Here is a 12,966-nt window from a genome sequence, read left to right on the forward strand (position 1 = left end):
CGGCAGGCCGCGTTGCCACGGAGACCGGCCGGGGGTGGTGGCCCGCTGGGCTGTCCCCGCCGCCGCCGGCCTGGTGCTGGCTCCGCCTCGCCATGAGCCTCCCGCAGAAGCCGGCCCTCAAGCCCGGAGCGGCCGCGGCGGGGGGGGCAGCGGCGGGCGGGGCTCCGGCCGGGCCCGGGCCCTCCGCGGGGGGCGGCGGCGCGGGGGCGGGAGCGCCCGGGGGGGGCCCTCCGCCGCCCCTGCCCCTGCCCCCGCCCGGGCCGCTCTCCCCGCTGCCCCCCGGGGGGGGCCCTCCGCCGCCCCCGGGCCCCCCCGCCGCCGCCGCCGCCCCCGGGCCCGCCCCGCCCGCCAGCGCCCCCGCCCGCGCCCTCCAGGCCCCGTATCCTTCCCTCTCGGGGGTCTTGTATGCGGAGCTCCATGGCCACCCGTCCGGAGGGGTTAGGTGGTGTCTTGGCTTCTATCAGCGTCATCATTGTTATTATGCAGAGCTGGATGGACACCTGTCAGGAGGGTTTGGATGGTGTCCTCCTGCCTGGCAGAAATGAGGTTGGACTGGATGGCCACTGGAGCCCCTTCCAAGTCTTGGGTTCTATCTTTATTATTATTATTATTATGCAGAGCTGGATGGACACCTGTCAGGAGGGGTTAGGTGGTGTCTTGGCTTCTATCATCGTCATCATTGTTATTATGCAGAGCTGGATGGACACCTGTCAGGAGGGTTTGGATGGTGTCCTCCTGCCTGGCAGAACTGGGGTTGGGCTGGATGGCCACTGGAGCCCCTTCCAAGTCTTGGGTTCTATCTTTATTATTATTATTATTATTATTATTATTATTATTATGCAGAGCTGGATAGCCACCTGTCAGGAGGGGTTAGGTGGTGTCTTGGCTTCTATCATCGTCATCATCATCATTATTATTATTATGCAGAGCTGGATGGACACCTGTCAGGAGGGTTTGGATGGTGTCTTTCTGCCTGGCAGAACTGGGGTTGGACTGGATGGCCACTGGAGCCCCTTCCAAGTCTTGGGTTCTGTTATTATTATTATTATTATTATTATTATTATTATTATTATTATGATGCAAAGCTGGATGGCCACCTGTCAGGAGGGTTTAGGTGGTGTCTTGGGTTCTATCACCTTCGTCATTATTATTATTATTATGCAGAGCTCCATGGCCACCTGTCCGGAGGGGTTAGGTGGTGTCTTGGCTTCTATCAGCGTCATCATCATTATGCAGAGCTGGATGGACACCTGTCAGGAGGGTTTGGATGGTGTCCTCCTGCCTGGCAGAACTGGGGTTGGGCTGGATGGCCACTGGAGCCCCTTCCAAGTCTTGGGTTCTGTTATTATTGTTAGTATTATTATTATTATGCAGAGCTGGATGGACACCTGTCAGGAGGGTTTGAATGGTGTCTTGGGTTCTATCATTGTCATTATTATTATTATTATTATGCAGTGCCGGATGGACACCTTTGATGTTTATTCCTGCCTGGCAGAATTGGAGTTGGACTGGATGATCCTGGAGTCCCTGCCAACTCTATTATTATTCTCATCAAGCAGAGTTCGATGGCCACCTGTCAGGAGGGTTTGGGTGGTGTCTTCCTGCCTGGCAGAACTGGGGTTGGACTGGATGGCCACTGGAGCCCCTTCCAAGTCTTGGGTTCTATTATTATTATTATTATTATTATTATTATTATGCAGAGCTGGATGGACACCTGTCAGGAGGGTTTGGATGGTGTCTTTCTGCCTGGCAGAACTGGGGTTGGACTGGATGGCCACTGGAGCCCCTTCCAAGTCTTGGGTTCTATTATTATTAATATTATTAAGCAGAACGGGATGGACACCTTTGATATGTTCCTGCCTGGTAGGACTAGATGGACATTGGAGCCCCTTCCAACTCTAGGGCCCTGTTATTATTATTATTATTTTTCAGAACGGGATGGACACCTTTGATGTGTCTTCCTACTTGGCAGAATTGGGGTTAGACTGGATGATCCTGGAGTCCCTTCCAATTCTAGAGTTCTGTTATTTTTGTTGTTGTCAGGACAGTTTAGATGGTGTCTTTGCTTAGCAGAATTGGGGTTGGACTGGATGGCCACTGGAACCCCTTGCAAATCCAGGGTTCTAGTGTTATTATTATCATTATTGGAGGGGCATCTTTGATATGTGTTTCTGCCTAGCAGAATTGGGGTTGAACTGGAAGATCCCGGGGTCCCTTCCAACTCCAAGGTTCTGTTGTTATCATCAAGCAGAGCTGGATGGCCATCTGTCAGAAGGGCTTGGATGGGGTCTTTTTCCCGGGCAGAACTGGGGTTGGACTGGATAGCCATTGAAGCCCTTACAAATCTATTGTTCTGTTGTTGTTGTTGTTGTTGTTGTTGTTGTTGTCATTGTTAGGGTTTGGATGGTGTCTCCCTGCCTGGCAGAATTGGGGTTGAACTGCATGGCCCTTCCAACTCTATCGTTCTATTATTATTATTATTATTATTATTATTATTAAGCAGAGCTAGGTGCACAACTTTGATGTGTGTTCCTGCCTGGCAGAATTGGGGTTGGACTGGATTATCCTGGAGTCCCTGCCAACTCTATTGTTATTATTATAATCAAGCAGAGCAGGATTTCCACCTGTCAGGAGGGCTTTGATGTTATCTTCCTGCCTGGCAGAATTGGGGTCCCGTCCAATTCTTTTATTATTGTTGTTAATGTTATTATTAATGTCATTAAGCAGAGCTGGATGGCCACCTGTCGGAAGAGCTTGGATGTGTCTTCCTAGCTGGCAGGATTAGGGTTGGACTGGGTGGCCATTGGGGTCACTTCCAACACAATGAGTCTAATAATAATAATGGATAATAGTGGATAATTTTATCTGGCTGCTTTGCAGAAGAGGCATGGGCTGGATGGCTTCTGAGGTCCCTTCCAGTTCAATGATTGAGTCTCCCATTCATTGTTTCTTTCTGACTGTCAGGATTGAGGCCGGACCCCGCATTGAGGTATGGTCCTTGGGGTCCCTTCCAGTTCCCGCTTGGGAGGACTAGCCTTCCACCATCCCTTGCCATGGAGCCTGCTGGCAGGGGATGATGGAAGCGACTTGAGAGAGTTGCCAGTGAAGTCTTTGCAGTGGTCCTGCATCAACAAAGATTAGAAGTGTACAGTGACAAGTTATGTTGCCATAGGTTCTTCCAGTGGTCTTGCACAGTCAAGGGAGACATGAATGAATGATATTGTATTGATTGCGTCTTCTCAGGAGAAGCTCCATATGCTTGAGGTGGGCTCAGAGTTGCAAGGGGGTTTCTAGGTTTAATAACCCCCCTTGCTGTTTGTTTGTACAGTAGAGTCTCACTTATCCAAGCTAAATGGGCCAGCAGAAGCTTGGATAAGCGGAAATCTTGGATAATAAGGAGGGATTAAGGAAAAGCCTATTAAACATCAAATTAAGTTATGATTTTACAAATTAAGCACCAAAACATCATGTTATACAACAAATTTGACAGAAAAAGTAGTTCAGTACGCAGTAATGTTATGTTGTAATTACTGTATTTATGAATTTAGCACCAAACTATCATGATATATTGAAAACATTGACTACAAAAATGGCTTGGATAAGCGAGGCTTGGATAAGTGAGACTCTATTGTATTTAATTTGAAGAACTGCTTTCCCTGCATTCTGCCTTTTTTACTGTCTCCTCCCCATTTTCTAAAAGAAGTTTTGCAGAGTTATGGTTTCTCTTTCACTTTGTTTATGGATTTCTATGGCTGACACTGGGCGTGCTTGTGTTTGTTGCCTGTGTATGTTGGGGATGGGCTGTTCTATGATGTCCTGGCTTGTTTGGGTTGGCATCCATCTTTAATATTTGGACAGGGGTCACGTTATGTTGCAAATGTTGATTTCCTTGTGATGAACTCTGTTGACCCCCTTGAGGCCCTTCCAAGTGGATCAGTGGAATCCTACTGATCCTACCTTGAGATGACGTTCAGATAGTTGCTGTGCATTCAAAGCAGACAATTTCCATCATCTCTTTCTCTTGGCTGTGCTGGCTGTGCTGTGCTGGCTGATGGAAGTTGCAATGCGGGGTCCACAAGTTTGTTCTTTGGTGAGAGATGCCCAAGCTCAGGGAGAAGTGTTTCTCTTGGCATCGGTCCCTAGCAGAATTGTCTTGGTGAGCAATGGGGGAAGTGTCAGGTTTGTGCAAAATGAAAGTGGCCCTCCTTGTCTGATGGTTATTCCAGGTGTATATTAAAAATGGGGCTATGAGAGAGAAAGATGTATGCATTGAAGGAAGTTGCCACAGTTCTCATATGTAGCCCAACATCCCATTGAAGAGCCTTAGGATGGATAGTAGATAAAGGAAAGAGGTTGGCATGGAAAACCAAGGAGTTAACTGCTGTCACTTATGATGTCCAAAGATTCTGTGAATTGGAATATTTGTGTGCATTGTGGCTGGAAGGCCTAGCTTTGCTTTACCTCCGAGTCAATGTTTATAAACGATACCAGAATTTTCCTCTATCATGGGAAGAAATGGTGACAGTATGAGATACTCATAGAGAATGTATTTCTCCCTGCAGCTCTGCCTGGCCGCTCAGACCCTCTTTCTGTCTCCTCTGGTGCACTTGAACTTCAGTTGAGGACAAGAGCAGATTGGGAATGTAAAGGGCGTGGATTCTTCCTTGATACCTGTCTACCATCTTTCTGGTTATTTCTGCCTGAGTTGCACTATGTGGAGACTTCTTCATGTAGGTCAGCGCTCATTTTGAGTACAATTTGACCACATTACTTAGTTCTAAGTGGTTTGACTACATTACAAGGGAGGTCGACTTTCTCCTTGCATTTGAAGTCTGGGCTGGACTTCCAAGATTTACAGTATTAGGAGACAGACTTCCTTTGTCACTTGTGCTGAGCATTCTAGCCATGCGCTGAGGGGACTGGCCTTTGAGATCCATGCTCTAGTCTCCACTCTTCTCTGACACACCTCACAGGGTTGTTGTGAAGGTAAGGGAAGGAGGAGAGTCCCTCTAAGGCAATGGGTCTTAGTCTGTGGGTCTCCAGGTGTTTTGGTCTAGTCAGTTAGGATTTCTAGGAGTTGAAGGCCAAAACATCTGGGGACCCACAGATTGAGAACCACTGCTCTAGGGAGTTGGGGAAGTATATAAATAAAGTTGTTATTATTATTATTATTATTATTACTACTACTACTACTATTAAGCAAGCTGGAAATGTAACCAGGTAAACAGCAGGTTGTGTCTCCCTTCCCAGTGTCGTGATGTCCTTTTGGGAAGAACTGAGCTTTTGCTCTTTGCCTATGTGCGCATACATCATTGTTTTTGAGGTCACGACTCTTCATTGAAAAATAGAGTAGCCTATGATTGTATTCCTTAGGGCAAAGGCAGAAATTCAGTGGCCTTGGATTTTCCTGTAGACAAAGGCAGGGGCATGCCTTGGCTGCAGCCTTGCACAGGATGGCCAGTGGTGGAGGATAATGGGAGTTTCACCCACATCTTCTTATCATGTTTTCACAAGCTCCCCTGGAGGCTGAGCAGTGTTCTTGAGTGTTGCAGTCAACCTCGTTGCCTTTGACCTGTGTTGATGGTTGCGTTGTCATATGTTCTCAATCTGGTTTTGTGTGGTGTCGTTGTTGATAAACCTTGGCACAGAATATTGAAGCTTTTCTGCATGAACATCCCACCCTCCTTTCTTTGGATGCTCCTGCCTTCCCTGGGGGCAAAACTGCCCTCAGAACCTCACTGAAGCGCTAAGAATAACTCGGAAGTCTGGCAAAGGGAGGGACTGCCCTTCAGCCTCTCAGGCAGGCACATCAGTTGTCATATTTTAACCTTCATTCACATAGGGCCTGTAGAAGCTTAACAGGTGAAAGGTGTCACTGAGAAATAATACGGTTTTGATTGATCCCTTTGTCTTGTCCTTCCAACCAGGATATAATTTATACCCTGACATTGTCTACAGGAAAACCCAAGACCATTGGATTAGTTGTACTTAATTATTTAATAATCTTAATAAAAACATTGTGAAGCCACCCAGTTTTCCCTGGCAGGCATTAGTCAGCTTTAAAACATGTTTTGAGGAGCCATCTTTTGCCAAACCATTATAATGTCAGATTTTGTGAGTGTCTTTAGTGTTGGACCAAATTGGGGCGCCTTGAGGAAAGCGAGAATAATGTCCCTTCTTCCTCTCAAGGGAAGTTCCTGCTTAAGCCTGCTTTTCCTTTCTCTCAGCAGTTCCTTTTTCAGCTTCTTGCCCTTCGGCATTGAGGTGAGAGAGATGGCCCAGGTCCCTTTCTATGTGGGTGGGGTTCTTTTTTCACCCTTCTTTTTTCAGACATAGAAACTGCTCTTTAAATGCTTTCCTTTGCTTTTCTGAAGAAGTGAACAGGAAATGGCCAAATAAAGGACCTGAGCACAGTTTGCAGAATAAGAAAAAGGGACTCTTTGGAAGAGACTACTGGGAAGGAAGTTGGCTTTCTGAATGCTGTGTGCAGCACAGGGCTGGCAGGGCATTAATGCGTGCCATTTATCCATGGAGAATAGTGCTGTGTATTCCACCTGCAGGTCCATTGGCCCTACTTATGTCTCTTCTCAGGGCCCTGCCCCGCATTGAGTTTAAGAATCCAGGTGAAGCGCTGAAACATTTACCTTAGAATGGTATCCATGGCCATAATTCACAGTGTGTCCTGGAATGAACCGAACCCCAGCATATTTGCGTTGTTGTGCTTTCACACCCAGACCTGTGGCAACAGGCCCGGGCTGTAGCACAGCCAGCTGCAATTAGCTGCAATGAATCACTCTGACCAGGAGGTCATGAGTTCGAGGCCTGCTCGGAGCCTATGTTTGTCTTGTCTTTGTTCTATGTTAAAAGGCATTGAATGTTTGCCTATATGTGTAATGTGATCTGCCCTGAGTCCCCTTCGGGGTGAGAAGGGCGGAATATAAATGCTATAAATAAATAAATAAATAAACAAACAGCAGGCTCATTGCTCTAATTTCCATCATCAGGCTTCGCCAAAAGTGTTCTTAGCGGTGAGAAAGAGGATGAAAGGAAGGGGCATAGGGTCAGGTGGAGGACTGGGCCAGATCTTCAACCTGTTACTCAGCCACTCTCTTGGATTGTCTTTTTATGCATTGGCCTTTGCTGGCTTCTTTTGGTCGTTTTGATGAATTCCGGACAGGGCCAGGCAGCGCTTGTACTGCACATGGGGCACTGTTGCGCTCCCTTGAGAAGAAGGGAGGGGAGCCAAGGGCTTCCAGGTATGAAGTCAAGGTTTCCTAGCCAGGTGCCTGCCCTGTTGGCTGCTCACCATCCCCTTGCTTGAAATGCCAGTTCCTTCCTGGCGTGGGCTTGCTCTGGCGGTGCTGTGGAGCCCTGTCTTTGCTTGCGTTGTGTTGGTGGCGATGTCCCCTAGAGAGCCTCCCTCCCATCCCTTCAGTCTCTGCTCCGCTCAGCCATTCAAAAGGCTGGCATTGACCACAGAGAGACAAAGAGGCTCTTTCAGCTTTTGTTAATAGCCCCCTCCCCTTTGCCATTCTCTCCCCTGTTCCTATTCTCATTGTTAATTCTCTCATTCAGCAGCCGTGGTGGTGGCATTTGACTGAACGTGGCCTTTGCTGTGAAGGGCAGGTATCTCCCCTTCACATCCCTGCCTGCTACCCTTTGCATTTCCAGGGACTGCTGGCTCTGAGGCTGGTGCATCAGCAGGGCAGATTTCACATTTTCCAACACTGTTACGATGTGACAAACAGAACCCGACTAGGCGAGGAAAACATCAGCAGACAACTTAGGAGCATAGCGGAATATTTAACTGATCGGGAAAAACTCTATAGCTGTGTCAAGGTGCTCACATTTTTTCCGGCAGTTAGTTGGTCTTTGAGGGTTCTCTTCTTGGTTGTCTTCTTGTCCATCCTGTTTTGCCCTTTTGCATTTTGTGTCTCTGTCTCAGAGCCCTTTCCTTGGTTCTTTTCTGCCGGTTGGTTTCTCTTTCTCAGAAAGGGTGCCTCCTTCTTTTAATGCCCCTTCCTTGCGCATTGCATCAGTCCCGGTTTCTGTTTATGAAGCTGGGCTTATCAGGCCTCTCATTGCACCGGTTGAGCAATCGTTTGTGACAAGTGGAAAGTCCTTCCTGTGTGCGAACTGAGAGAAAAAAGTATCGTGTGTCTGTATTTCAAAACACGGAGGACATGTGCTCTGTCATTGCCCACTTTTGCCAAGTGACAAGCCGTCACATGGTGGGTTCCTTGTTTTGAAGGCTGTGCCTGCTGCTCAGCTCAGGTTTCGGGTCTTTTCCATCGGAAAGAGATTTGCCTACAATTGCCGAGGGACGGATGTGAAGCACTCTGTGTTTATCGGTGCAGTCTGGGATCCATCCCTCAAGAACAAAGTATAGAGTTTTTAAAGCTTATGGCTGATGATACGTCCCTGAGGAAATGTGTGTTAGGTGAGTTCCTGGTGCTTGTTGTGTCTCAGTGTACCTTTCCAGTCTTTTCTGCTTTAAAGAGGAAACATGTGGGGTTACCTCCCTGCATTCTATGGCATCGAAATAGGAGAAGCAAAAAGCAGGTGCCACGCTTGCTCTTCCCTTAGAGCTGGGTGGTGTTGCACACAATGCTCTCGTCCTCCTGTTCTTCCCTCCGTGTTTGGACACATTAATGCTTGGTGTCAGACACAGCCATCTATGTGCCAGGAATGTTTTGTGGCTCTTTAGGCACGGCCATGTTATGGGGCGCTTTGGATGTCTCCCATTGATTGCTCTGTGGTGAGCTTCACCGCAGGATCTGATCGACATTTTGGATTAATCAGTTGAGGTGTCAGAGGGGACATTTTGGTCTCTTGCCAGATAAGGCTGTGTTGGTCAGTTCCTGTGTCCCATAGAATCGCACCCTTCTGAGTCTCTCTCATGGGGAAAACTGTTTTGTTGGCTGTGTCACAAACCTTCCTAGGCAGCTGTGAAGTGCAGTTTCCTCCTGCTGGTTGTGTCTGTAGTTTCCGTGCCTTCAGGCCATATCTGATTTCTCAGGTGTTAACTGTTTCCAGAAAAGTTGGTTTTGGCGTCATATAGCTCCCAGCTCGCCTTGTGGATGTGCCAGAGGTTTTGAACAAATTTATTTCCTGTAAGTTCTCCTAGAGCAAACATATGACAAACCAGCCTTCACTTATTTTTCCTTAGCTGTCTAAGCTCAACACCTGGCAGTTTCTCTTTCATTGTGCCAGCTTTTTCCGCAGTTTTGAATAGCTTTTCCTTTGGTGGTTTGATAGAATGTCAATTCAGATCTGGATACAGAAACTAGACTATTATTTAGGGACAAAAAGAAAGATTCTTGGGGGACCTTTTGGATTTAGTTGTGACTGTTCTTTTTTCATGCTTGTGAAAAGGGGTGCTTTAAATATTTACCCTATTTTCAAAGAACAGTATTTATTGGCATTAAAGGAAAGGAATAAAATCCCATTCAACTACTCTAGATGAAGTTTAAAAGACAGGCTCTCCATAAGTAGAGTTCTTCTCATTGTTGGTGTAGGGCAGCTTTCTTTTAAGCACAATGGCAAGGTTGGTAAGAAGTGAACTCTCATTCCCAGAACTGCTTTTAAGAGAACTGTTAAGTCAGAGGAAGAATTAATAGGAAATGGAGGAAATGGATTCACTCTCTCCTATCATCTTCTCCGCTGTGTTGGCAGCCCTTTCTCGTCTTCTGACAAACATTGAGCTGTTTACTTGTTGGTTGAGAAAAAGAATGGCCTTTATATATTGACAATGAAATGTTTCTGTGTTGTCGAAGGCTTTCATGGCCGGAATCACAGGGTTGTTGTGTGTTTTCCGGGCTGTATGGCCATGTTCCAGAAATATTCTCTCCTGACGTTTCGCCCACATCTATGGCAGGCATACTCAGAGATTGTGAGGTATACAGCCTGGAAAACACACAACAACGCCAAATGTTGTTTCTCGTTGGTTGGCCCTTCTTGCCTCAGCTCTTTAGCTTGACCTTGTTGTCCTTGTCCCATCTCCTCTTTGGGCTTGTTTTTCCATGTGATCCCTTTTGGATGTGGTGCTGGAGCTCTGTGGAAGGGGGACCTTTACCCGCAAGAGGTTAGGCAGCCCCTTGGTGCCAAATCCACTCTGTGTATGGGCCTTGTTGTTGCTTCTTCCATCTTTTCCTTAACTGGCTGCTTTGCAGAATCCCTCGGGGACCAGTGCCGCAGCCCTTGGAGGACCGGATCTTCACGCCAACCGTCTCCACTGTGTACAGCACGGTAAGTACAGTGTCAGCGGGTGTTTTTTCTGCCTCTTCTGCTGATTTATAACTAAGTTATTATATTGTGTTTTAAATTTTTGTATTATTTTTTTCTTATGTAAGCGCCCCGAGTCCCTTCAGGGAGATGGAGGCGGGGTACAAGAATAAAGTTATTATTATTATTTTTATTTTATTTATTTCATGTCAAAAGCATTGCATAACAAAATACATTTTAAAAATGATGAAAAAAAATAGAGGAAATCACAAAACAACTAAATAGTTTTAGACCAAAAGCGGGCAACAGCAACTGCATTGTCCGTAGCTTTAAGCAACTCCTCCTCTGTACATGAGGTAGGACATTGTGGGCAAGCATACATATGCAGAGTTGTTTGTTCTGCTCCACAGTCACACAAGGTGGAAGATTCCTCCAGGTAATGCCAATGATATTATTATCATTATTGTTGTTATTATTTTCTGGGCCCTTCTGATGCCTTCTGGTAGCCCCCCAGTTCAGTAGCCTCAAGCGGTGCCATTTGGGCAGCTTTAGACTAGACTGTATAGCCATTGGTGTGAGGGTTAGCCATGATTGTATCCTTAGTGGATATCCTCCCAGGGGTTCAACAGCTGAGAGGCGTCCTGTGTTTGGGGATATTCCCACCATGAAGCACGTCCTCCAGGAAAGCAATCTCACAGGCTAAGCCACTCCCTCTCTGGGCCAGTATGCTCAGGATGTGGGTCAGCAGGCCAATCCTGTTTGTGCTGGGAATGTGCGGCGGCAAAACAAATCCTGGGCAGAAGAACTAAGGATGCCACCAGAAGGGTTTCCTCTCATTTGCCTTTATGAAGCACACACTTGGAGGCTCATTGCTTGATTCAGATTCCTAGGTATTACTGGTATATTCAGACCTTATTATAAACAAAGCGATGCTTTAAATGAAAGTCAAACAGAGAAGCCCAGTGTTTTGTTTTCCAGCCAGGTTTGTTTGTCCTGAATTGCCCCTTGGCTATAACCGAAACGCTCAGAGTAATGTAGATTATATGGCACTAGCTTTTTAAGTCTCTCAAATTAATCCTTTTGTGAGTGAACCTGACCTGTGCTTTGGAGCGGTGTGATGTGTTCACCAGCATTTTTCTCCCCTGCGTGCCAGGAACCAGAACACTTCTTGTGCCAGGTTATTGTTGTGTTGTTGTGATTTCCTTGATGCTTGCAGGCCCCCACTTTGGGTAGCACTGACCTTAATAGGTTTATTGTAGATCATGTGTCTGATCCCTGGGAATCCATGTTTAAATAATGTTTTCACTATTTGGGATTCTGCTGCTTCAAGGCAGATTAAAATCACTGCCTGTTAAAAGCAAGAGTAGAAAGCTGTTGTAGCATTAACCATGTGGGAAACGGTGAACTGGAACAGTTCTCACTGGTTTTATTGAGTCTTGTGGAATGTCTGCATTGTAGGATGAGCGTCGCAACCATAAAGACGTTGTAAGCAACATCTGAGGGGTACATATTCCCACCTTTAGTTTAGGATTAGATTTTTCTGGCAAACTGGAGTTCTAGGCTGGGTTTCCAAGCATAAAATAAGTCCTTGGAAGTAGAATATACCTCTAAAGAAGAGGAAATGACTATTTTAATGTTGCACCAGCCACAAACTTTTGCATGCTACATCTGGAGGATCTGTTTCAATAATTGTTGTAGTACTGTGTTTCCCCGAAAATAAGACAGTGTCTTATATTAATTTTTGCTCCCAAAGATGTGCTAGGTCTTATTTTCAGGGGATGTCTTATTTTTCCATGAAGAAGAATTCACATTTATTGTTGAACAAAAAAATGAACATTTATTATATACTGTACAGTAGTTGTCATCACAAACCAACATAACCAAACCTGACAAACTGTGACTCCTGTCAAGAATTTCTTGTTACTACCATTATTTTCATGTACAACTGGTATGTACATTTACCAATCCTGCATGCTCTGGTGTTTGTTTGGCAGGCGCTGGGCATGCTTCCAAACAAAAACTTTGCTAGGTCTTACTTTCAGGGGAGGCCTTATATTTAGCAATTCAGCAAACCCTCTACTAGGTCTTATTTTTCGGGGATGTCTTATTTTCAGGGAAACAGGGTATTGAAGCCTATCATTATGGGACCAAACTTTTGGCTAGCAAATTAGTGCAATACGAGAATATGGAATAGTGAAATGACTAATGGAACGTCCTTTGATCATGATTTCGGGTGACGTGATTTTAATAATTGATTTTGAATCTTTGGTTTGACTGTATTTATTTGACTGTATATTTATGGTATTGAATTACTGCCTTTTTTAAAGCCGCTCTGAGTCTCTTTCGGGGTGAGAAGGGTGGGATATAAATGGAGAATAAATAAATAAAAGTTTGCTTGGCCAGGGGCCCTTTTCTCTGCGACAATGGCTGAGAAATCTTTGATTCCTCAGTCAAATGTGCAAGCACAGCATTGCTTCAGGAAGCCTTTAGTGAAAGGCCCTGGACCTTCTGCTTGCACTGAGTCACGTGAATTCCCCTCATTGCTAGGAGACGGAAGTAATTTGAGCCAGGACAGGGCATGACCTCCGGCTTCCTGCCTAGAGTCTGGCCTCCTGTGCAAAAGGATCCGGTGCTGGGCAAATCCATCTATCAGGCACCGCTTTGTCCCTGCAAAGTGTGGATAATTTCCGATCAAAGAGAGAGACGGGCTGCCTGCCTGAAGCGCACTGGCTGCGAATGCCT

The 12,966-nt window shown here is 46.2% G+C and overlaps 1 protein-coding gene across 10 annotated transcripts in view; it reads left to right on the forward strand.

Annotated features, from left to right (window-relative positions):
- Window positions 1-12,966, forward strand: part of eif4g3 (eukaryotic translation initiation factor 4 gamma 3) — a 66,737-nt gene continuing 53,771 nt past the window's right edge. For 9 of the 10 annotated variants that reach the window (XM_062965732.1, XM_062965733.1, XM_062965735.1 and 6 more), the window contains exons 1-2: window positions 1-379; window positions 10,173-10,248. In XM_062965732.1, coding sequence (XP_062821802.1) covers window positions 93-379; window positions 10,173-10,248 — 363 coding nt within the window. In that variant the 5' untranslated portion in view covers window positions 1-92. Of the gene's footprint in view, window positions 380-8,284; window positions 8,441-10,172; window positions 10,249-12,966 lie in introns of those variants that run through there. The other variant, XM_062965741.1, reaches the window with a different exon arrangement.

This window comes from Anolis carolinensis, unplaced genomic scaffold, assembly GCF_035594765.1.
Source record: "Anolis carolinensis isolate JA03-04 unplaced genomic scaffold, rAnoCar3.1.pri scaffold_15, whole genome shotgun sequence".
Classification (NCBI taxonomy): Eukaryota; Metazoa; Chordata; class Lepidosauria; order Squamata; family Dactyloidae; genus Anolis; species Anolis carolinensis.